Below are 25,000 nucleotides of genomic sequence, written 5' to 3' on the forward strand. Positions count from 1 at the left end.
GCGAGGGTTTGAGCGGCCCACATTTGCTCAACTGTGCACGTGCAAAGATGCCAGTTGAGTGGGCGAGGCCACGACGCGGAAAGCGGGCGAGACCTCGAGGGCAAAGCAACAAGGCATGGTAGAAATGAGCGTTACCAGTTGAGCGGGCGAGCACGCGCAAGATTTCTAGTCTTTAAAATAGAGTACTGCAGGGATGACGTATTTTTGTAGGCCTACCCAGAAATCGCCACCATGCTGGTTCATAAGGGGAAAAGGCTATGGGATTCTTGTATGGGGATTTCAGTTAAATGCATGAAATAAGGTCTTTGGTTAACAAAAGTTTATGGGAGTGGAAATTTGTGTTCAGCAGGATAATATTCACAAATGATGACCACTTTTATGACTTTTGAAGCGTTCTTTGAAAATCACTTCAAAAGTCATAACAAATTATCCTGCTGAACACAAATTTCCACTCCCATAATTTTTTGTTTACCACAGACCTTATTTCATGCATTTAACCGAAATCTCCATTCTAAAATCCCATAGACTTTTCCCCTTAGATTTGCTACTTCCGACTCATTCCTGCGGTACTCTATAAGTATGGTGGTCAATACATCATCATCATCATTATCATCTTCAACCGCTTATCTGGGATCGGGTCGCGGAGGTAGCAGTTCCAGCAGGGAACCCCAAACTTCCCTTTCCCTGGCCACATTAGCCAGCTATAACTGGGGGATCCCGCAGTGTTCCCAGGCCAGCATGGAGATATAATCTCTCCACTTAGCCATCGGTCTGCCCTGTGGTCTCCTCCCAGCTGGACGTGCCTGGAACACCTCCCTAGGGAGGCGACCAGGTGGCATCCTTACCAGATGCCCAAACCACCTCAACTGACTCCTTTCTATGCAAAGGAGCAGCGGCTCCAGTGTAAGAATTTAACCATGATCCATCCAAATTTCGGTACAACATTGGTAATATCATCAGTGACCTCATCAATGACATTATCAGGTAAAGGTAAAGGTAAAGTCCCACTGATTGTCACACAATGTGTGAAATTTGTTCTCCGCATTTGACCCATCCCCTGGGGGAGCGGTGAGCGGCAGCGTGCGCCGCGCTCGGGAATCACATGGTGATTTAACCCCCCAATTCCAACCCTTTGATGCTGAGTGCCAAGCAGGGAGGCAAATGGGTCCCATTTTTATAGTCTTTGGTATGACTGAATCAGTGACATCATCAATGATGTCACATGTGTATGCTGACTTTTTTCATTGGAATTCTGACTTTAATCTGAGAATTCTGACTGATTTGTTTTTCAGAATTTTTAAACTCAGAATTCTCTTCTTTCGGTCATGACCCATCCTTCATGACCATAGGTGAGGGTAGGAACGAAGATCGACCGGTAGATCGAGAGCTTTGCCTTCTGGATCAGCTCTCTGTCCAATACATGCCACAAAAATCTAACTAGCCAAGTATTCCCAGAAGTAGACAAGTAATTTTTTTTGTCCTCTTACTTGTGGTTAATCACCTCCATAGTTCCATACTGCTCAATCCACAGCTGGCCCACAATAATATTGTGAACACAGCATGTAGGGTTTGTCCATGTGTAGGCTTCATTGTGCCTGTAGAAAAAACAGTGACTTAGTAGAGTCAGAAAAAACTGTCAAAAACCCATACAGAGGAGAATATTTGGAAAATGATTGGTCATGTAAATTTTGATCAGAAGGTCTTACTTGGGCAGCTCCAGTGTGATGATGCCTTTTGGCTCAGCCTCCACACTTTTGCCCCAGAACTTGAGTTTGGGGTAGATGGAGCCGTGGAAGACAAAGTCTTGCTTCAGGCCCTCGGCATGGAAGGCGCTGACTGGAGGATGGTGGCTCACCTGCTCCGATATCAGCCTGAAGCCCAGGTCCTCTCTGGGAGCAGGTGCACACATGTGATGGACCTTTGGTTGAGTCCGTTAAGTGAATGTAAATATTCAGTGTTGACTATATGGATATTCCCTCTCACCTGACCAATTCATAGGTTTCTCCAAGTAGCGGGTTGAATGGTTTTCCTGTCCGCTCCCACTGGGAGGCCACAGCGGACACAGCAAACGCAGCCACACACTGCCAAAGTCAAACAAATACACACTCAAAATCATACAATAAAGGTATCAGAATAGTAAAAAAAACAACAACAAAACATGCAATTGTGAATGGATAAACACTTCCCACACACTATCTATATTTGCATGACCTTAATCTGGCATAGATCTTAGTGTAATTGTAACATCAACACTATTTTGACCTGACATTGGATGACTGGACGTCTTTTTGCAGATTTTGCAGATAAAACGGAGCGTGCACCTTCATCCTGTCAATGGAGTCTACAGTGGCGTTGGCCTGGTGGATGAGGTAAGTGTGCTCCATGTACTCCGTCAGACGCTGCAAGAAGCTGAGGGGCTCGTTGAAAATCACAGGCATTGTAATCTTGGAGAGTTCCTGAAGGAGAAAGGAAGCGCAATTGAGGGTGGGGGACACATTCGAGAGAGAGAATAAAGTCACTTCACAATGCGATCGCTTTATGTGATTTTCAAGCTTGATGTTGAACAGATAGAGTGGAATTTGGTCATAAGACGTCCCAAATTGTGGAGCTGTGGGCGGCACAACATCACTAAGTTAAAGCAGCAAAGGATGAAAAAAGGACTTGTGTGGTGAATTTAAAAATCCCATATCGCAGGCATCCCTCTTTAATATCTCATGGAGCCAAAAGAAAGACAGCTTTAGAAAATATATGATTAGTGTGAATACTGCGGTCTGTACATCCTCCACATTCCATATCAGGATTATAATGTGCTTTCATGCCTTCAGCCGGCAGTACAGTAAAGCACAGTCAGACATGCTATTCAGCACATTTTACATATCATTGCTGTCTGGCGCAAATCTCTTATCTCCAAATTATATTATATTAATATCCAAAAATAACTTGTGAAAGTTTCAGGTACTTTGGAAAAGTAAAAGATGTTATAACATGGTTATTCATGTTTTTTCTTCCTTGTGAAAAATTGGGGAAAAAAAAAATGGATAAGAGGTTTGCGATGATATTTTCCAACATGGTGTTCATTAAAATGGCTTGGAGAAAGACAGTATATCATCATCATTTGCTGCGTCACAGTTATCAGTGAAAGCTAGGGATGCATCGATCTGAAAATTTTGGCTAATACCGATAACCGATATTAACATTGCTGTTATGGCCGATAACCGATAACACAGTTCTACAATAATCAAATTTTGTGCATACTGAAAAACACATGTAAACAAAGTAATGCATTTCTTTATTTCCAAAACATTTGGAAAAGCCCATGAATCATAGATTTACCGCATTGTTTCCTCTCAATGTGAAAACTTTGGCTGATACCGATAAGTTACTGATATTAACATTGCAACATCGGACCAATGCCAATATGATTTTTTTTTACTAACATCGGCCGATACTGATATGATTGCCGATATATTGTCCATCCCTAGTGAAAACTCACCATTCCAATGCACTTCCTGAGGATACTCCAAATGCTAAAATCATTTCTTGAAAACATAGGTGCAGGTAAACTGGACCTGAGACAATACACAAACAGAGAGAGAGAGAGAGAGAGAGACAGACACACATTACGGCTTTGTAAGTTGTATCGACTTTGTGCCACTGATACTAAAATAGCCACATTTCATTAGATTAAATGTGCCAGACATGCCACGGTCATATCTTATTCAAGTGAATATAGTCTTCAGGCTACAACAAAAGCCTTTAAGTGTAGTTTCAGGCACAGGTAACAATGACAAATTGGACCAAAGCCCAGAGAGACAATCAACACCAATACACAAGGTGTCGAGCAGAACTAGGAGCAATTCTGCAGTAACACTGACAGGAGTTAACTTATTTCCTAAAAGTCTAACGTTAATAGATTTAGAGGAGCAGCCATGTCTAACTATTTTATCCACTTTAATAGTTTTAAAGGTTGATGTGTGGGTGGTTTCTCTAAATGAGAGGAACAATAGCAAATAAGATATTGAAAAAATAAATCCATAAAACAACAGAGGTTAAAAGAAAAGAAAAGAAAAAGTATAAAAAGCGATAGCCATCTAAAAAGTGTGAACTCTCCAGAGTCTGGAGGGCTTACTCAACGTCGGGATCGTACTGCCATCTGATTATTGCATTACACTGTGACCTCATCAATATTGAACAGGTCCAACACAGAGCTCAGTCCTTTCAATACAAGCCATTCTCTTGGCTTCACCAGGCCGGCCCACTCTCTAAATTATTCACACTCTGACAAGACCTGCAGAGAACATATGAAAATCAAAATAAAGCTCAGTCAGAAAACAAAACTGCCAGGGCAAGAGCAGATTAGAGAGATCATTAAAAGAAACAGAGGTCATACATTAGGTCAAAAGCGGCAAAAACAGAAAGTGAACCTTTGGATTTAAAATGAAACGGATCTTCAAAACATCAAACGCACTGATGTGAGGAGACATGCCCTTTTTTGTGTGAATTTGTTCCTGTTTTGATGCAAGGTGGATAACAGCACAGGCTGTCAGCGGTCCATTTGGGGACTTGTAGGGTCATACAGCACGACTCACCTATACTCTTGGATCCCATTGGGCTGAGTCTCCTCCTCATGGCCATGGTGACCCTCTTGTGACATGCTGGTGGGGGTGCTGCGACTGCTGCTCAACAGGACAGAGCTTTCCTCCTCCTCGTCTTCGTCAAAGGACTGGCTGGCCACCGTCTCAAAGCCGCTCAGGGAGTGGTCCGAGTCCGATTCTGAGAGACACGGGAGAGAGAGATAGACTGAGCAGGGCATCGACAGGTGTCAGAAAGATGGATTTTACACTTTTTAAAATTTAAGCCGTTTTGAATACCTGGAAATTCATTTAGAACCAATTTAAAAACCAAAACCAGTAAATAAAAATGAATGGAAAGTATAAGGAAAAAGGCACCAGGAAATGAATTCTCAAGGCACATCAAGTCCAACTGTGTTTACTAAAGCATATTCCACTACAAACCTACTGTAACACATCTCTGTGTTAAGAGTGGACATGCAATGCAAAGAAAATATAAGAGGAGAAATGAGATCGAATACTGTTGAGACCTTAGATTTAAATAATGCAAGACTTTTCTAACCCATGGACACCTTGCGTTTAGAGTGGCAAGCAAGCATACACACATGCAGCATGACACTGATCAATCATGAAGAGACCATATTGATTACCATGCTCACTAAGAGATCAATACTCATAACAACTATGAATATAGATCTACCATATATGCATCTATCGTTAGCATTTAATTTAATTTAACCTTGACATATCCAGGCAGTCCAATCCGATTAGTTTGTCTTTTCCAAGAGAGAACTGGGTACATTAGGCATCCAGCAACAAATTACATTTAAAAAAATAAACAGAAGTCCTTTCAAGGCTTACTGTTACCAATGAAGTTTGAATACACAGGTAATCAGAAAAAATGAATGAGTACATTCCAAACTTCTCCTGCAGAATTTCTGTAGATCAAAGTCGTCTAGCCGTTGTGAAAGCAGTCACTGGAAGGCAATCGGGCCTGTTTTCATTCTACTACCATGCAAGATTTCCACACACACACACACAAAAATCAATCACAATAATTTGTGTGAAAAGGCTTCAAGTTATTTCAACACAACAGGTAAACTCATGACACGCTTGAGTCAGACGTACCAAAGCAAGTCACCGCCAGGAAAAAGAGTCCCAGCGCCCTACAGGTGAATAACAGAGCGTGGGATGTGAGCGGAGCTCGTCACAAAAGCTCCTAACATCAGTCCCCCAAATCCAGTCATGTTTTTGCCGGTCAACTCACCAGACACAGCGTCGTAGAACTCATCCTCGCTCAGCGCGCTGCGTGGTGGAGATCCCTTGACGACGGATTGCTCAAGTTCGTGATGCTCTGTAGCAAGAGTCTGCAGCGCTTCAGACAGGATCTTGTTCTTCTCTACCTCCTGCTCCAATTTCAGACTGCGCACCTGAGCACACCGCGGTCACAGCGCACAGACACATGCACACGCGCGCACGCACGCACACACACACACACACACACACACACACACACACACACACACACACACACACACACACACAGACAAACACACACACACACACACAATGAGCAGGCAACATAAAAACACATGAACCCAACCTATTAATGATAGATAATTTTAGACAAAAGCATGGCTACGAACATTTTACTCCAAGACTATGTTCAAACAAAACAGTGCATGATGATAGTCAGAGAGACTGAGTCAGAGCAGCAGTGTTGCTCTGCACTGAGCCTGGATGGCAGGAGGTCAGTAAACACACACTACAGCATAGTGACTGGCTGATGGCGCCCCTGCTCTGATCAGCAGACCCAGAAGGAGACAGAGCGTAGAGGGACGAGTCATGTTTATCTGTAATGCAGGACAGCCGCCTCCAAGCCGATGTCTCAAATGGCTGCCAGAGAACATGATTCCCATGGAGAAGAAGAGATCAAATGACTGCAATGGACTGGGATATAAACAATTAGACAAACCTCCCCTTTAGGTGGCGCATTTTGTGTCTAATTTGAAGATGTGCTAATTTTTCAAATGCTCCTTTCAAAATATGCTACTTCTTCACCTGCAGGCTGAAGACCTGAGAGTGCCCAGCATGTTGTCCAGATTACCAGGCCATTGTAAACGAAACAATGCCACAGCCTTCTGGACTAAACATTGGAAATGGATGCTGTTATGTAAACCACTTTATCATGTAAAGCACTATGTAGATAAATGCACTCTGTCAGGTCCCCCTAAGCGCAAGTTTGAAGTGGATCCGACAAACGGTTCTGGAGATACGCAAAGGACAGACATATAGACAGTCCTGGAAAATGTCCAAATTGCATGAAATGCGGCACCGCACTCCATCGGGGTCCAAGCAGCGCACTCCCCAAGGTTGAAGTCAATTGGACAAATGTTTCTCGAGATACACAGCTTTTTGTGTTGCCAGTAGGTGGCGCTATGTCAAATTGCAAGAAATTCAGAGCTGCACTACTTCGAGTTCCCAGGAGCACACTCCATAAGTTTGAAGTCAATCGGATGAACGGTTCTCAATAGGGATGTCACAATATATCGTCCCACAATATATCGCGATATCAAAACGTGACAATATGTATCGTTGAGATGAAATCTCATATCGCGAGAAAAAGAAGCTGAACATGGTGGCACTGATCTGCATCTGATTGCATGCTCACTCTCCTTTTCATTGCTTTGTTTGAACAGACTAGGGACATTACAGACACGGAGGATGAAAATGGTGAAATTACTCAAATTAGCGTGGAGGTTGCCCCCTCAACTTACAAATCGATCGCAAAAGAATATTGTTAAAATATCGTATCGTTATCGTGAACCCAATATCGTTTATGAGAGTGGCCCCCCGACCATTTTCTAATTGCCCACCCCTGCTTTAATGTTTACTTTACCCAATCAACCCCCCCCTTCCTCCATTCACCCTCAAGGACTTTTCTCACTTACTTAACAGGGTCGTTGAGAGTGACGATCCTGTGTTTACTTTCTCAGTTAGTGTCAACGACCGAAGGAGCGCAGAACTGAAGACAAATGTATTAATATCGAATGTGTTTCGCATCCGAATCGCACAAAAACAGGGCACTGCACTCCGTCAGGTCGCCATCAGCGCACTCCTCGAGTTTGAAGTCAATCTGACCAACGGTTCTCAAGATACGCGAAGGACAGACAGACAGACAGACAGAGAGACAGATGCTATTGCAATTATAGTATAGAAGATTATTGCAACACAGGCGAGTCTACATCCAGCTACATCCAGCTGTGTCACCCACAGGTGGTATCATTTATCCATTGAATCCACCCATTATAATCAAGTACATTGACACACACACACACAAACTGTGAATTGTTCCTTATGAAATTTTCCAATGCAATGTGTTTCTTCTTACATGCTGTAACAAACACAAAACAGCATTGATTACAGCTTCCCCGGTGATTGCAGCATTTATATTCTGCATGTTTTTGTTAGTGTCTTTTGGGGAATAAATTGCTGGTAATCACGGATAGAATAGACAAGGAAAAAAAGAAGAACAGTAGAGGCAAAGGCATTTGCACAGAGGAAATCTGTCATAGGGAAGAGACACTTACCCCTTCCTGTTTGGAAAAGACGCCGAGACAGATGCTCAGATTGGAACTGGTCTCGCTTGACAACTCACACATCTCCTGCATTTTCTGTAACACTGTGGATGGAAGCTCTGACAGGACAAACAAGGACACAACATTGTTGATGATGAGGGAAAGTTTGTGCCAAATAATTTGCTGCAATGCAATTTACTTGTAGAATGAAACAAGATGCAAGAAAAGCAGAAAGACAAACTGCAGTTAACAGGAAGATAAACTTATGTGTTTTCTTAATGTGTTCAGGTGTTTTCTATTTAATGTTCTCCGAAATGCTACAAACAACAACAGGCTAGACAGGTGAGTCGCAAGATGATTTATGAGATAGGAAAAAAGCATATTACTACTACTGTATACATTTTTTTATCATCATGTCTATTTTTTCATTTTTTTGCTGTGAAATACTGACTCGTTTTCAGCCTCTGATAATGAATTAAATGAAACCTGAAAAGAGAAAATCACTCTGCATGTTTGTCATGGGGGTTGCGAATAGACGGCTTTGTTAAGGTAGAGAACCACTGGTCTAAATGACAGGAAGCACAATTTCAATCAATATTGTGCATTTGAAGGTTCCTTGTTAATGTGTGTAGCTGTAACTACAAGGTTTCCATTTCTATTCTTAAGTGGCTCATACTAGTGAGGTTCTACGGTTATGTATATTACGACATTTACCCCCCAAAAAGAAAAGACAAGAAACCCCATCACAATTGCAAATGAAATACAACGTTTTACTTTCTTCAAGCCCGTCATTTTTCACCATGGACAGGAAAGCTGCCACCTCCTTCTCCAGGCGTTTATGGCTGGCCTCAGCTGCCTGGATCCAGAGAGACAAGGGCACAGCGGATGAACAGACAGCACAGAATGGGACGTGTCGGGGCATCACAGTACCGTGAAAACACTATAATTATGTTGACGTATTAATGAGAGATTTCTTTGTCCGCTGCCACCTGTAGTGATTCTGTGAGCTCCCCGAGTGAGATCACCTCCTCTTCCTCCTCTTCGCTGCCCTGATCTTGGGAGCAGTAGTGTGTGCTGTAGGCAGAGTGTTCCTCCAGTGCATCCAGCCAAGACTGCAAGACACAGTAACAGCTTTTCACTCACATCATTAGGAAAGCCAAACACCACAGCAAGGACACCTGACGGATGTAGTAGAGAAGGCACTTGAGATCAGAGCCGGAAAAGAAAAACCCTCACTTTTCTTGCTGCCTCTGGGTCATTTTTAGGTGAAACTTTGAAGTGATGCACGCTGTCGTCAAAGCACTTGAGGGTAAAAAAGCAGCTATCGTTTGCTCTGATCTGAAAAGCAAAACCTAAATATTAAAAAGAGCATTGCAGCCTGTGGGTGTGCTGACATATTGGTCTGAATCTGGGCTCAGGAGAACAAGAATTTTGAATAATAATATATAGGCCTATCATTTATCCCCTTATCTGCGCAAAGGGAGAATAATGTTGAAATCTTGGCTTACCAAACAGTGAGCCTGTGTCAGAGATTTACAGCCTTGCCTTCTGATATTGGCAGCCGCATCTGACCTTTAGATAGATAGACAGACAAGACAGTTTTCTAAGACATTTTTCCGCAATCTGTGTGAAATGTGATTAAACAAATAGTGCCGGTACCTACTGTTTGGAATACCAGGACAACACCCCATCCTGCAGGACGACCCAGTAGGAGCGCCAGCCGAAGAATCTGGAGGACTACCGGACGAACCACAAGAGCAGAGTAAGAGCTCTCCTTCTCATTGCTTTCTATCTTGTGTTATTTAATGATCATCGCCACACTCTATACTACCTTCCAAATGAGTCCTTCAAACATGTTGACACGGCGGGTCATACCCTGTGACGGACAGAGAACACGGATGGAACATGAATAAAATAAAATAAAATAAACTTCACTTTGGGAAGGACACGGTCACTCACTCGGTGGACGTTGACTTCAAGGACCTGCTTCATCACTGCATCGTTGGCCAGGTCGAACACAGTCTGGCCTGGGAGGTAATGACACAAAATGATATGGAGGATGACTTGACCCGTAAAGGCTGATAACAATGATTTGTATCTGTCAAGATTGTGAAACTGAAGTCTGGAACTTCTTTTTGCCATCTGAATATGACAGCTGAAGCTGACATCTCATAACAAGAATCGCTTACAAACAAAACAGAAAGCAAAGGCGTACATTTTCAAGCTGCTAACTGATTAACGTTACTTTCAGTTTTTTATTTTATTTATTTTTTTAGTTAGTTTACTGCTGTGCAACAAGCAGGCAACATGAGCTTGCCAGACATTCTGTCATGAAGCCCTGAGAACTAATGGGGCCTCTGTGATTTTAACAGCACTCTCGTCTCGTGGTCACTCTCGACAGTTAGCGCCACGGCTGATGAGTTTTACCATTCTTGTTCTTGGTAGTTGGGCTGGCCCCGCTCTTGAGCAGCTTCAGGGCACATTGCTTCTGGCCTCGGTAGGCTGCACAGTGGAGCGGAGTGTTTCCCAACAGATCAGTACACTTGATGTCTGGTGGCTTCTTCTTGTTGAGCTAGAACGAACAGAGAAGAAAGAAAGAACCTTAAATCCTGTCTCTAGATTCAGAGTAGGGGCTAAGTGTGCTGAAGGGGTTTGGTATTCTTCTAAGCATAAAGCATGAACATGGCGGTGCCCGGCGGACATTTTAATTAGCCAAATTGCGAGCGGAGGAACCAAGTGGAAACTTTGATTCCATCCTCACTCTCAGTGCAGGATTTGGTGTAGCTACAGCTCAGGCTTTACTTCTTACTGTGTTTATTCTGTGTGTTTGTGTTTGTTTATGTTCCATTTTGTCCGTCCTAAGGGGGAGCTCTCCCTCTCTGTGTGATGCCCTTCCCAATGTTTCTTCTTCATCTAAGCTTTCTAGGTTGACGTTTTTGATTTCATTTTGCACAAAAAGGCGAGAATTGCACTGGCATCTGTTTTTATATAAAACCTTAATTGGAGATTCTCCAAATTACCTCACTTTGCTACTGAAGTGGAAATCTGGCACCTATGGTACACGAGACAACAACTGGCCCACTCTTAAAACACCAAGAGTTTGTACTGAACTCAGGAAAACTTTTTTTTTAACTACTGTGCACATCATACATGGAACACCATACAACAAACACTAAAACTCAATACTTTGGTATCCTCCGGTCAGATTAAATCCCTAATCACCAACCATTCCACCACCATAATCTGCAGTTGTTTTGATTGACTGTACACACTTTATATGTTTACACTCTATTATGTTTAGATTTTGTATAGTATTTATTACGTACTATGTTTTTATTGAGTAATACTGAATTTTCAAGTTTAAATAAAGATTGAATGAATGAATTGAATGAATTTATGTTTTGATAAAGTGGGCGTTGTGAAACACTTTGATAGTGAAACTGTGATTAAAGGATATACAAATAAACCTGACTTGACAAGTCTTGTAGACAATTAATAGCTGACATGTACAGACATAAACACACACCCCCCCATTTAGCCCATTACACTGACTATAGAAATTAACTCATTAAAGCTGTAGTTATAATAATTATTCTACAAATTGTAATACTGAAAAACACTTTTGAGAGGTCAACTCTAAATCTTTAGGGTTGTTAGCCGAGAGCAAAGACAACTGACCAGAGTGTGTCACTAACCAGCTGAGTCAGAGTTGAAAGATCGCCTTCTCTCGCGGCTTCCAAAAGTTGTTCCTCCAGTTTCCTCTCCTCTGTTCTCTCAGCCGCTGGCACCAGCAAAAGGATGTGATTGTAAAGAAATAGTTTAAGGTGATTTCTAAGGATTCATACATGTTATTGTATGAATATGTAACTCTGATTTAACATTAAACAAACAGGATATTCATGGAGATTGACAAATACATTTTCCCATCTCACCTTCTAACATGCTTCTGATCTCTGCATTTTGAGTGACATCTTTAGGAATCTGTGCTGTCCCATTGATGACAGTAGCACATGCATCAAAGCGCAGCAGCAGCATGACAACCTCCTGATCAATACGTGATTGATTGAGTGATTGATTGATTGAGCGAGTGGATGAAAAAATACATGCACAAAATCATACTCATCAAAACAAGAAAGAGTTCAGTGACAACGTTAACAAACTTAAAATCAAGAATGTCAAATTCAGGAAACATAAAGGTACCTTTCGTCCTGTGAAGGCAGCTTTGTGCAGCGGCGTGTCGCCCATGTTATTAAGCAAGTTGGCGTCTGCTCCTGCCTGCAGTATGCACGCAACAACACACACGCACGCAAACAAACACACACGCACACGCAAAACAACAGGCACACACACACACACACTTATTCAAAACCTACAATGTGCCAATAAAAATCTCCCATTTCTGTTAAATTACAGCAAAATTACACGATACCTTAAGCAGTTCGTCCACTACATCTTTGTGTCCAAAGTAACAGGCCAAATGAAGCGGAGCCCATCCCAGGTTGGACTTACTCTTACCTGAATACAGATCACATGTTACACAAATACAGCAATTCAACCATCGCCAGGTGATTCTAGCTCATACTGACACTAGGGATAGGACCAAATCTGACAATATGCATCGTGGGGCAGAAAAAAATGAATCCCAATATTAGCATCATTTTTACTCTGCTGTAGAAGTCACGAATGAGACGGCTCGCCCATCACAATTTCAAGAAGCTCTTCATTCACAGTATATTACTTGCACTTTGAAATGCCATTTTTAAATTGTTTCTATTCTAGCAAGACAATGCCAACATCCGTGGCTCAGAAATAACCATATTCCTGCACAGTCAGGCTTTGCTGTCAGTGAACTTTTATTTATAACATCGTATTGTGCTTTTATCGAATCATGAACCCCACATCGTGTATCAAATCGTATGGTCCCATTCCTAACCAACACATTTTCATTATTATTATTCCCATATACCACCTAGACCAGGGGTGTCAAACTCATTTTAGTCCACGGGCCACATACGACCCAATTTGGTGTCAAGTGGGCCAGACAATGAAAATCAATAATCAATAATAACCTATAAATGACAAAACCTCAAAATGTTCCCATTTATCTTAGTGTAAAGAATTACAGGTACAACCCTACAGTATGTAGGGTTATCTCAGATACCATCAAGCACAATCGGGTGTAGTCGAGGGTAAACGCAAGTAAACGCAATTTACCCACCCCTTTGAAATGAGGCAGATAATTTACTCACCTATTTTCAGATCAACTGTATCAATCAATGAGGGCAAACTACTCACCGTGGATACCCCGTTTACCCACCTCTGTATTTATCACTACACCCCTGATTACAATTGATGGCAACTGTGCAATTCTCTATAGTCAAGCAAAGGTAATGAAAATAGCTGACCTAGTGATTAATACAGATGAATAGGCAACTTAATTGAACTTGCTCCTGAAACCTGGTACCTCTTAGCCTTCACAAGTGCATCACATTGGATTGAAGGACTTCTCAGTGCAATTTTCACACTTTGCAAAGTTATCCTTTGGGCCGCATTGGACCCTTTGGGGGGCCGGATCAGGCCCCCGGGCCGCATGTTTGACACCCCTGAGTCCTAGACCGAGACCGAGTCAAGACCAAGATCGAGGGAGGGTGAGTTCAAGACAAGACCGAGACCATCAAAATGTGTCTCCGGTCTCGAGACCAAGATCGGTCTCGAGTACTACAACACTAGTGATGTGCACCTTTGCAGTTGATGTTAATCTGAGTCTCTTCCTTAATCGTGGACATGAGGAGCCTCTGAATCCCGGGCAGGTCTCCATTCCTGGCGTGACGAAGGAACTGTTCCTCCGGCTCCAGCTCCTCCATAGACACTGCACAGCAAACACATCAACAGTAAGAAGAAGAAGAAAGAAAAAAAACATTGTATTTTTACATGTTTTACTTTTAATTAATCAATGATGCATTGAGGGTATAAAAACAACCCTGTAGGTATTTGTGGTTTAGTTCATTCTGAATCACTGTTAGAGCTCAGTGACACCACTTAGAGAAAACAGATGAGCTGTTATCAGCAGCATCACGTATGCCGTTCTCTAGAGACGATGTTAGGGGAGCTTTCTAACATCTTTCAACAGTTTTCAAATTTTAGAAGCTAGGATGCATGTCTCAGGAGAGCACGTTTGTCTTCCAATTAAAGCGACGGATACCTCTCAAATGTTAAGTCTGATTTGGAGAGGTCAGTGGGGCTCCTCCTGTTGCCTGAGAACACATCACCGCTAATTGCTTAAGCCACATAGGAAAAGGTCACAAGAGCTTGTGTTGTCAGATGATGAGGAAATTTAAAAACAACTGTCAGAAGGGGAGAAGGAGGAAATCTTAATCGTTACAAAAGGTTGCAGTCACCAGACGATAGCCTTGCGGGAAGGGAAAAAGTCACGCCTCTCCCTTTAGGCAGCGTAAATCCACATGACGTTCGGCATTTGCAGTGGAAACGCTGGTATGTGGCAAGAAAAAAGCTTGCTGTCCGTAATGTCATGGAATGTCATGTGACTATTGCGAAAGATTAATGGGTCACATCAATAAGAATGTGGTAAAGCAGACTGGGTCCTGACATGCCCTGAATGCCTCCTGAGGCTTTGAGAAGACAGAGAGGGTAGAATTGGCACAGAAACAAACAGGTTCACCTGGGATTCAAAGGCATGTGACTTTTCTACTGCTGGTTTTGAGTAGCCTGTATTTGGCCTCCCCATACAGTAGACCCACAATTTCCTCAAATCCTCTGTGACACTGTAATGGCATATTTAACCTAATCAGATTACATTACAGCATGGACTTTATTTAATCTTATTTGATTCATAATTACTTTCATTTACCCCCCCCCCTACCCCTTTTGACTGTTTTCATTTAATTTACAATTTATATTTTATACCCAGTTTCTCTTTTGAATGTGTTTATTAATGTTATTATATCTTATTCATATTCATACAATTTGCTATTCATATGTTTTAATCCTTTTAATAAAGCTCTGCAAACTCTTGATTTTAGGTAAGTGTTGTACAGACAGACTTAGTTTAAAGTAGTTTGATTTCCCTTCTCATCTTCAAGTTGTAATGCTGAGTGAAAACTATAAAGTGCTGAGCAGCAGAGTTTGGAGATTGTGGTCAAGATTGCAGGTTGTCTTGTGACTTCCTTTATATCTGCCATTTCCAGCTTTTACAAAGATACATTAAAGTGAATCGATTCTCGACTGAGTGAGGATTTGCAGTTCGGGGGCATCAATTCTCTAAACACAATTAATTTTTCCTACACGATGACACTATTAGGCCAATTTGTGGTGTAAAATCAGTCTGAAGTGTCAGGTTATAGTGTCAAATAATACTGTACTACCAATTAGTGGCATGAAGCAAGAAACTGATTTGAATGAACAATATTCCAGTGGTAATGTAGAGCAAAGAGGGAGGAAAACACTGCCAGGCACTTACTGAGTAAACTCGGGGAATCCTAGAGAGAAAAAATCCTATTCGGCCCAGAGACAGCAACGTGCCCTCACACAGGAGCCTGGTCTCCTGCTGAGGTGGCTGAAGAGGTCGGCATGTGATTCCTCCTGAGGAAGGTCTGCTCCTCTACTGGCTTACAAACAGCCGCATGGCCACCGGCAGCTCGCCTTCATCCCCCGACACATCACTCTCAGCAAGAGAGAGAGAGAGAGCAGCGTTTGAGGCTTATCTCTAAACCGACAAAGCACGTCGGTCACACACACACACACACACACACACACAAACACACACACCTTGTTTTCTGTTTACACTGATATCAGCTGATCTTTGCACTGCGGAACTCGCCCGGGCCAGACTCTGTTAATTTCAAAATAAAAGCTGGTGAATCTTTTTTTTTTTTTTTTTATATATATATATATATATTTTTATACAATTTTCCAGAACAAATCAACTCACATGGCCTCATAGATGATCTACGATTAATTCAATTTTCAATTTTAAGTTTAAGTTTATGCTAGCTGGTCATGTCCAAGACAGTCAACATGCGGCAGACTCCAGAGGACAAATCCAACGCACCCTATGTATAATTCGCCCTGGAAGTAGTTTTATAACGCCACACACTGGGTTCACTAGGGGCTGGGCCGTTACAGTTGTCTATTAGTTGTCAATTTTCGGACTCTCCCACTAATTCATTGTCATCATCGTTTGACGATGATGTAAATAAATGGCCGACATCCTAAATCCGGAGAATGCAGGGGATCTTCAATCTCAAGTAAGCTATCTTGACACTCAGATAAAGTTACACTTATACAACCATAACAGCCTGGCAAAATAGTTGAGTGCAGTTCAGCTGTAGTGTGTAGAGGCGGCCTGCAGAGAGCGTAATGAGATAGCCACTATCGCAAGATCTTGATCCTAATATCCCAGAGACCAAATTAAGTTAATAAACATGAAAAAAATAACCCACAAATGCAAAACCAACAGCTCCATGAATAATGTTAAAATACACATTCTTGAGCACAGACTGCAGGAGAAAAGAGGAGAAACACTGCAAGTTGTCTCCGAGTTGTGGCTTCAAACACCTGTTGCTGTGATGTGTCAAGCTGTATACAAATCAGAGCCCACACTGCCCCCATCATGACCCATCATGACCACTGGCTGCAAAAAAGAAAGGGAAGCACACTGACGTCATTACAAGCACACATGACTAATGAAAATTATTTCCACCAAACTGTATTTTTGTGCTCTGTGAGTGAAGGTTATCTTATTTGTACCCTTTAGTCTAATTCCCCATCAGTTGTAATGTAACATTGTTCGAGTGTGAACTAAGTAGGCCTAAATGTGTGTGTGTGCAGATGGACAGATTTTATAATCACAAATGAGATGCTGCTGCTGCTCTCATTGTAAGTTTTAAGTTGTAACTTTTATTCTAATTGTGTTTTAAGTTCTCTATTCCTTTTGAAGTACAATCATTAGTACAATGAAAGCTTTTGCTTGCAGAACGAGAGTTGAAACTTGTACATGTGAGGAATAATGAGGTCTTCAGTAGGCAACACATCCAAATATTAAAATGTTAGTTGTAATACAAGCCTAATCCCTGTGCAGACCTATGTCACTGCTGTATTATTGATGATGATGCTTCATTTTTGTTTCCTCTCATTTAGATTGAAGAGGTCGAGGCGCTCTCCTCCATATATGGTGATGAATGGTGTGTTATAGATGAAGCAGCTAGAATATTTTGCATCAAAATATCCAATAACTTGGAGGAGCCAAAACTGACTGCATGTTTACAGGTAAAAACAAATCACTTATTAAACACATATGTGTGTGTATCATTGCAATATGTAATCAAATGTATATGTTTTGTTCTATAAATAACCAGATAATTCTCCCTCCTGATTATCCGAGCGCAGCACCGCCCATCTACCAGATTAAGTAAGATCCCTTTTAAATGTAAGCTTAGGGCCAAGAACTGAATTCCCAGAGCAACATCCCACTCAAAGGCCCTCATGGAGCATCCCACTTATAGCCCTCTCTTTGCCCTTTGCATTTGTAGTGCCGCCTGGCTGCGAGGCCTTGAGAGGGTAAAATTGGCCAACAGCCTTGAAGACCTTTATGTGTGAGTGCTTTTCTTAATGTATGACTTTGGGAGCTATTGTAGAGCGATAGTTAGCCACAAAAAGAAAACGTCTGATTCTTTCCATAAACAGCACAAAACCTTCCAAAGTGTATCTTGTAGAGAATCGACCCCCACAAGGAACTATTTCCATTTCAACAGAGAGAATGCAGGCGAGAGCATCCTGTACCTCTGGGTGGAAAACATCCGCGACTTTCTCATCGAGAAATCCCAAAGCACAGAAACAGGTGAGGTGTTAAAAATGACTATTTTTGATTAAAGCCCACACTTTCACAAGCAATTTGTAAAAACCGGATATGATTTGATAGACATTTATGAATCCAAAATTACTTACTGCACAGTACTGGGGGAAACCACTTGTGTATACTCAACAGTTTCCATTCCATGCTCTCCACTACGATACGGTACATAGTAACGTCTAATTGAGTGCGTTTACATGCACACTAATAAACTGTTTATTTGCGGATTTCTAGAGTTACCTGATTATTCAAGTGTCATATAAACAGCATCCTTTATCGGATAAAGGCCGTTATCAGTTTATGAGAAAATCGATAAACACACCTAGGTTACTGCTGAGTCATCAGGTTTATTCATTGCCGTCAATGTCCACTCACGCACTTTGAGGTGAGTTCCCGCTATTTACTAAGTGCATGTAAACGAGGAAATAAGATTATTGCCAGTTACCTGATTATTCTCAGTTATCCGTTTATTGTTTGCATGTACAGTAAACGCACTCTTTGACTCTGATATGGGGCCTACTGTTCATCAATGGGTAAGTTATTGAACCATTCTTTTAAAATAAAATGGTTATATATCAAATATCCAATTAAATCCTCTTCCTCCCTGAAGCCTTTTATAAAAAGCTTTCCAGTTTAAGTTGTGCTAAGGTACTCCTCCATTAGCTGTGTTTTGGTCCGGAGCGTGGCTGTGATAAGATGAGCACAAAGACCTGTGAGGACAGTGACAAAAACCTCTCCCCTGTGTCTGAGTTTGAGTGACTGCAGTGAATTAAGATCCCTATCTAAGTAATGACCTCCGTTACCTAGACTGAAGTGTCTGAAGTGTCTGAAGTGTCACGCTGGATCAGGTTTTTGGGGAGGTTTTCTTGGTTATCTATGCTGAGCCCGACAGTATCTATCAGTGAGTCAGACGGCCTCTTCTGAGCAACAAGCCGGACAAATATGAAGTGTACTATTGTACTATAAGTGCCAACTGTCTGCTCTCCATCATTCATGTGGCAATTAGACTAATTGGTGGGCGTGGATGGACAACTTATTCCCATTCAAATGACAAAAACGTGGTGCCGAGAGTAGAAGAGATCGTGATGATGTTTGAGACCTTTCAGAGAAAAGGGACTAAACATGACAGATGTCATGTTTAGATGAATGACTGTGCATCGAAAAATATAAGTGATTTCACACATTTAGGATGGATTTTGGTTGTGTGTGTGTGTGTGTGTGTGTGTGTGTGTGTGTGTGTGTGTGTGTGTGTGTGTGTGTGTGTGCGTGTGTGTGTGTGTGTGTGTGCGTGCGTGCGTGCGTGCGTGAGAGAGAGAGAGAGATTGTGCATGCACACGTGTGCAATTATGCATCTTAGTAAAAGCATATTGTCAACTACGGTCCAAACTGTTCCCTAGCAACAGAATTCCATCGAAAACCGTCTAGAAGTAGATTAAGAAAATGCAAGCATATTGACTTAATACATGTACTCCACTTCTAATTGTTTTTAGATGTACAACCAATTCAACTTCAAACAAGTAATTATTTTTCCTATTATAATACTTCTCTCTAAATCACAGCTTTTCCTATTTTCTTTAAGATTTTAGCTAAATCAAAAATCTTACATATTAATGTATTTCTACCTAATTGGTGTCATCCATGCTATGGAGAATCTGTCTATAGGTCATGAAACAATATTAATGGTAGTGTTAAGGTCACATAATGGTAATTTGATCATGAGTTTCACAGTAGGTGAAATTGAAGTTCCATTTTAATGAGAAGTTGCCTGGCCAGCAGAAGGGGCCTTTAGGGACACACACGCACACACACACACACACAGACACACACACACACACACACACACACACACACACACACACACACACACACACACACACACACACACACACACACACACACACACACACACACACACACACACACACACACACACACACACACACACACACACACACCCCCACCACCAACAACAATAACAACAAAAATGGCAGTAAAAGATCTTTACATCAAGACATGACATTTATGACTTTACTACTTCAGTGGAACAACCGGAGAAGGTGAATATGACAACTGAGGAGGAAGAGGATGATGATGAAGATATTCCAGACTTCAGGACGTTGAAACTGAACACAGAAAATGCTCATCTCTTCATGGAGCATGCAAATGGTACGGCCCATTGAATTAGCATTTTTATTATAAATTAATTGTCACGCCCACGTCTCTATAAGGCACAATGTACTGTATGAAGTTCATTGTAACGCCCATGTCTCAGGCACGATGTGTGACATTTTCTGCTGCAGCTGAAGAGGTTCCTCCGATACAACATGGGACGACTATCACAGACCGACGCAGCACCTTCCAGCCTCACTTAGCACCTGTGGTGACTCCCAGACAGGTGCGGCATGTTTGAACATTTCAATACATTTGGCATTTAGTTCCTGAGTTCTTTAGTTCAGCATGCTTGATTTCTCGACAAAATACAAATAAAATATCGAGTTCCTATCAGATCCTTCAATGAGAAAGTTAAAAGTTAAAATGTGTGTCCCCGTCTTCGAATATGTGATGTTTAGGTAGAAATTACCCCTGAGATGAGGATCCTCCTCCACAGGAGTGGCATTCCGTGTCCTAATTTACTCACCACTTTAGAAACGAAAGCATCCTCTGGCTCGTTCCTGGTAGCTAAATCTCAATCTCTGGGTAACATAACAGCTCCTCTTAAAAGCTTCCACCTGCTATGAGGTGCTATTTGTACACGAATAATTACATGGTAAAATGGACTGCATTTATATAGCGATTTTATCCAAAGCGATTTACAATGTGCCTACATTCACCCATTCACACACCGAAGGCGGCCAGCTGCCACGCAGGGTGCTAGCAGGGTGCTAGCACAGCCATCGGGAGCAATTTGGGGTTCAGTGTATTGCCCAAGGACACTTCGACATGCGGACTGGAGGAGCCGGGGATCGAACCACGACCTTCTGATTAGTGGACGACCCGCTCTACCTCCTGAGCCACAGTCGCACAGACGTTGCCATCCTCCAGAGGGATGAACTGATCTCGACTACTCAACACATTGTGTTCATTAAGAGTCTGCCTTCCACCTTTAAACACAATTTACATATTTTCACAACAACAAAGACCCCTGGGAGTTAGACCCCCCTGGTCTGAAACATACTGTAGTGGTCTCCAAAGCCTCCGGGACACACTCAAATTCATCATAAATCACTGATGATATGTATAGAATTGGTGATGTCACCAGTGATGTCACTCGAGCACTCAATGATAATGTCATCAGTGATGATATCACCAGATGATGTCATCATTGTTCAAGTGACATCACATCATTAGGTACTTAGGGCAATTAATCGTCCCTAATTACCTAATTACATTTCCTGAAAGATTCAGCCCGATCGCACATAAAATGGCATAGCTGTGGCCGAACACAATTCTGCTCACGCACGCACGCACGCACGCACGCACACACACACACACACACACACACCCAGAGACACTTCACTATAGGTGAAACTTAAACAGGAAATTAAATTAGACTGAAGATTGTAACCGGAAATTAAATTAGACCGAAGATTGTAACCAGTGATTTAAATTGAGACAAAACAAAGAGCTGTTCAACTGCAACAAATAGGACACTGATTTTGGACAACTTGGACAACTTATTTCTTCGAGCTTTCCAAATTATCTTTATTTTATTATAACACCAGGAATAATCTATCTCTGTAAAATCACACTGGGATATATTATCACTGTTGTACTAGCTTTGGGAGATAGTTGCTAATATACAAAGATCCTGAATAAACAATGTGCATCAAACAATTGGCAGTGACAGTCTTAGCACCATGCACACCCCGTGTAGAGCAACCTTTTCATGTAAGGACCCATAAACTAGACCACGGACCCCCAGTTAATAAGATTGTCCCCATCTGATGCGATCGTTGCTTTTTAGATGTTTTATTATAGAAAGTGTATGAAAACATGACAAAAACATATACATTCTGTCAACGCATTTGGTACCGGGTATTGGGTATTTGGTATTTGGTATTAATATATAAACATAGGCTATAATATTATAGGTTGTGTGTGGTAGTTAAAACATAGTTTCAAGTTGACGTTTATTTATTTTTGTAGTTGAAACAAAAACATAAATACTGTTAGGCTACATACAGTACAACACAAAAGGCTGTTACCCTTTGTCGCCACCTGGTGAGTAAATATATATGTAACTAAAACTATTAAAATTGGCAACCGGTCCGCAACTTTTTTCCATGTATCTACCGGTCCTTGGCACAAAAAAGGTTGGGAACCCCTGGTGTAGAGGACCCAATGGGTGTTTTTCACAGCAGCCATTAATTTTGTGTCTAATAGGCAGACAGGTGCAACCAAAACATTAATGAGGGCCCCAGCACTGGAACACCTAAATAGTTCAGAAGTTTGAAAGTCTCATTAATGTTTTTGGTTGCACCTGTGTTTACCCTGATTTTTAGATACAAAATGGCTGCTGTGAAAGAGGTAAATTGCAGAACAACAGCAGGATGCAGATGAAGTTAAACCCCCCAACACCGGGTATTTATTGTTACAGGTAACATAGTATGACAGGTAGCCTAACATAGACAGAACACGTGGACTTTCAGATGACCAGACGAAGACTAACCAGGGGACAGGGACCTAAATACACACAGTGGCTGATTGATTACACATGGGAAACATCCGGGGTGATTACTGACAAGACACAGACTGACTCACATAGATCTGCTGGAAGTAGACAGTGAAACATGAGGAGAGAGGGGACTAGAGACAGAGGGAAAGTCTAACAAAGTGGAGCAGGAGTCCAAATCCTAATGCTGGACTACAGTGCACCTTGGAAATATCGTATTTACTAGTTACGAGCACATTGAACGGCCCTCCAATGTTGTATGTACGAGTGGGAAACTCGGGTATCATCGAAATTTCCCAGTTTCCCACACGTAAATACAATATGTCTGAGATGCCCTGGAATGCAGCAAAAGCCGATTTTCCCAAATCAAGTAATATATAAATAAATTCTGTTTTGGGTGCAACTTGAAATTGCACAGGCAATATGTGCATAAGTGCCTGGAAACCTAAAATGATGCTAACTCCTTTTGAATAATAATGTAGTCTTGGCTCCACTGGTAAAGCCCTTTAGACCAGTGGTTTTCAAAGTGGGAGACGGGTCTCCAAACAGTTTCAGGGGAGGCTCAGTGAATGGAAGTGAAAAAATATCCGACAGCATTACTAGGCTATCTTGGCTCAATTGTTGAGCATCTGTGGGATCAAATAGGCATGTAGAAATTGAGCAAAACTAAGCAAGTAAACGGGGGGTCCAGGCTCTGTCAGAGGCCCGGGGGGGTGGAGGGGCGGCCTTCTGTTTCAGACTTTGAAAACCTCTGCTTTAGACTGTTCCAACATTTAGCTGTAAAACAAAACACACGTTTGTATTTGTCATAAAGCTCTGGGGTAGCTTGGCTGAAGGCAGATAATATTGAGAATTTAGAGTTTTCTTTCTTGTGCAATTGAATGTGCTGACAGCTATGTAATAACTGCATCTGACAGTCTGATGGCCTCTGTAACTGTAATTTCCTCAGCTGCTAGCAGCATCTGTTTTAACCTGATATATATTCTAATATACTGTGGCTTAGAGTGCAGGGTAAAATCATGTTGGCCATGGACCTACAACAACACCTCCACAGTGCTGCATATTGATGTGTCAATATTGAATTTTTAATCAAATGGATGTTGAGGCACAGTAGGAGTGGGCAAGGAAGAGCTGACCATCTGTATCTGTTTTGTGTTGCAGATTAAAGTGGTCCTGGACACGCTGTATGAAAACAAGAAGATTGCAAGTGCCACTCATAATATTTATGCCTACAGGTGAGGTCAGCTATGTCAGATAGGTGTGAACTTGAAGTGATGTCCACATTGGCTTTATTATGCAAACCATGCTAACATTCTCAGTTGCATGGTTGGTCTTTTCAGTGTGTCATTATTAGTGGAGAATAACATTAGCCTTATAAATAGAGATGTCAAGTTCTGTCAATCCGTTTAAAAAGTGCCCATTACTGCATTTAGAGGTCAAGAAAAGCGATGGAGAAAATGAGTATTGCATGACTAAATGTATGTCCGTGCGTTGGCGTGTGTGTTCGCACGCGTGTGTACGCACGCGCCTAATGACATGGAGGAAGAGCTGCTGGTGCGCTGCCTGGGTGGTCCTGACTCAGAGGAAGGACATGTTGACATTTAGACCACTTTAAAAAGTTTCCTCTGAAGAGGCTGCCGGCCAGGCCTCTGACCTAAACATCTCACGTTCTCTTAGCCTACGCCAAGCTGTTGTCATTCTCTCTGTTGTAGAATCTACTGTGAGGACAAGCTGTCATTCTCTCTGTTGTAGAATCTACTGTGAGGACAAGCAGAGCTTCATGCAGGACTGTGAAGATGACGGCGAGACGGCTGCAGGGGGCAGACTGCTCCATTTACTACAGGTTACTACATGTGTTTAAAGTGCTGAGCTCCACCCAACAGATCCCTCTTTCAGGTTACTACATGTGTTTAAAGTGCTGAGCTCCACCCAACAGATCCCTCTTTCAGGTTACTACATGTGTTTAATGTGCTGAGCTCCACCCAACAGATCCCTCTTTCAGCTGTGTGTACTATTTGGTATACTGGGCTTGTTAACACCTTAACTGCCAGCGACGAGTGTACTCGTCAAACACAATCCAGCTGTTAACTGCCAGCGACGAGTGTACTCGTCAAAAAAATCGATTTTTTTTTTTTGACGGTAGGTTGTGCATCTAAGCCTTTTACATCTCTTATATAGGTATTGGACGTGTACAACGTGTACAACCCATTCCACCGACCCACTAAGTGGCGACAAGGAAGGAGGAAGGCAAGCAAAAAGCAGTGTGACTGAAGCCATTCTCATGAAGGTGGATTGGCGAAGGCGCTTTCAT

At 42.0% G+C, this 25,000-nt stretch overlaps 2 protein-coding genes across 5 annotated transcripts in view; one reads left to right on the plus strand and one right to left on the minus strand.

The window, feature by feature from the left end:
• osbpl1a (oxysterol binding protein-like 1A) overlaps positions 1-15,902 on the minus strand; it is a 19,418-nt gene extending 3,516 nt beyond the window's left edge. For 3 of the 4 annotated variants that reach the window (XR_014553218.1, XM_083647673.1, XM_083647672.1), the window contains exons 1-22: positions 15,627-15,902; positions 13,890-14,018; positions 12,579-12,664; positions 12,350-12,424; positions 12,082-12,193; positions 11,845-11,930; positions 10,577-10,721; positions 10,109-10,176; positions 9,981-10,025; positions 9,813-9,886; positions 9,658-9,721; positions 9,386-9,487; positions 9,139-9,261; positions 8,924-9,005; positions 8,162-8,268; positions 5,839-6,001; positions 4,590-4,773; positions 3,494-3,569; positions 2,322-2,456; positions 1,984-2,081; positions 1,707-1,889; positions 1,488-1,595 (exon numbers count right to left, since the gene is read on the minus strand). Coding sequence is in view for 3 of the 4 variants with exons in the window: in XM_083647673.1 (XP_083503799.1) it covers positions 1,488-1,595; positions 1,707-1,889; positions 1,984-2,081; positions 2,322-2,456; positions 3,494-3,569; positions 4,590-4,773; positions 5,839-6,001; positions 8,162-8,268; positions 8,924-9,005; positions 9,139-9,261; positions 9,386-9,487; positions 9,658-9,721; positions 9,813-9,886; positions 9,981-10,025; positions 10,109-10,176; positions 10,577-10,721; positions 11,845-11,930; positions 12,082-12,193; positions 12,350-12,424; positions 12,579-12,664; positions 13,890-14,018; position 15,627 (2,246 nt within the window). In the remaining variant the exon portion in view is untranslated. Of the gene's footprint in view, positions 1-1,487; positions 1,596-1,706; positions 1,890-1,983; positions 2,082-2,321; positions 2,457-3,493; positions 3,570-4,589; positions 4,774-5,838; positions 6,002-8,161; positions 8,269-8,923; positions 9,006-9,138; positions 9,262-9,385; positions 9,488-9,657; positions 9,722-9,812; positions 9,887-9,980; positions 10,026-10,108; positions 10,177-10,576; positions 10,722-11,844; positions 11,931-12,081; positions 12,194-12,349; positions 12,427-12,578; positions 12,665-13,889; positions 14,019-15,626 lie in introns of those variants that run through there. The other variant, XM_083647674.1, reaches the window with a different exon arrangement.
• A 375-nt stretch (positions 15,903-16,277) lies between these two features.
• The window catches only part of impact (impact RWD domain protein), a 16,544-nt gene continuing 7,821 nt past the window's right edge, over positions 16,278-25,000 (plus strand). Inside the window, exons 1-9 of the mRNA XM_083648462.1 lie at positions 16,278-16,413; positions 17,306-17,434; positions 17,524-17,576; positions 17,698-17,760; positions 17,920-18,005; positions 20,058-20,183; positions 20,318-20,412; positions 23,851-23,924; positions 24,442-24,532. Coding sequence (XP_083504588.1) covers positions 16,366-16,413; positions 17,306-17,434; positions 17,524-17,576; positions 17,698-17,760; positions 17,920-18,005; positions 20,058-20,183; positions 20,318-20,412; positions 23,851-23,924; positions 24,442-24,532 — 765 coding nt within the window. The 5' untranslated portion in view covers positions 16,278-16,365. The remainder of the gene's footprint in view (positions 16,414-17,305; positions 17,435-17,523; positions 17,577-17,697; positions 17,761-17,919; positions 18,006-20,057; positions 20,184-20,317; positions 20,413-23,850; positions 23,925-24,441; positions 24,533-25,000) is intronic.

This window comes from Poromitra crassiceps (assembly GCF_964638095.1).
Source record: "Poromitra crassiceps genome assembly, chromosome: 12".
Classification (NCBI taxonomy): Eukaryota; Metazoa; Chordata; class Actinopteri; order Beryciformes; family Melamphaidae; genus Poromitra; species Poromitra crassiceps.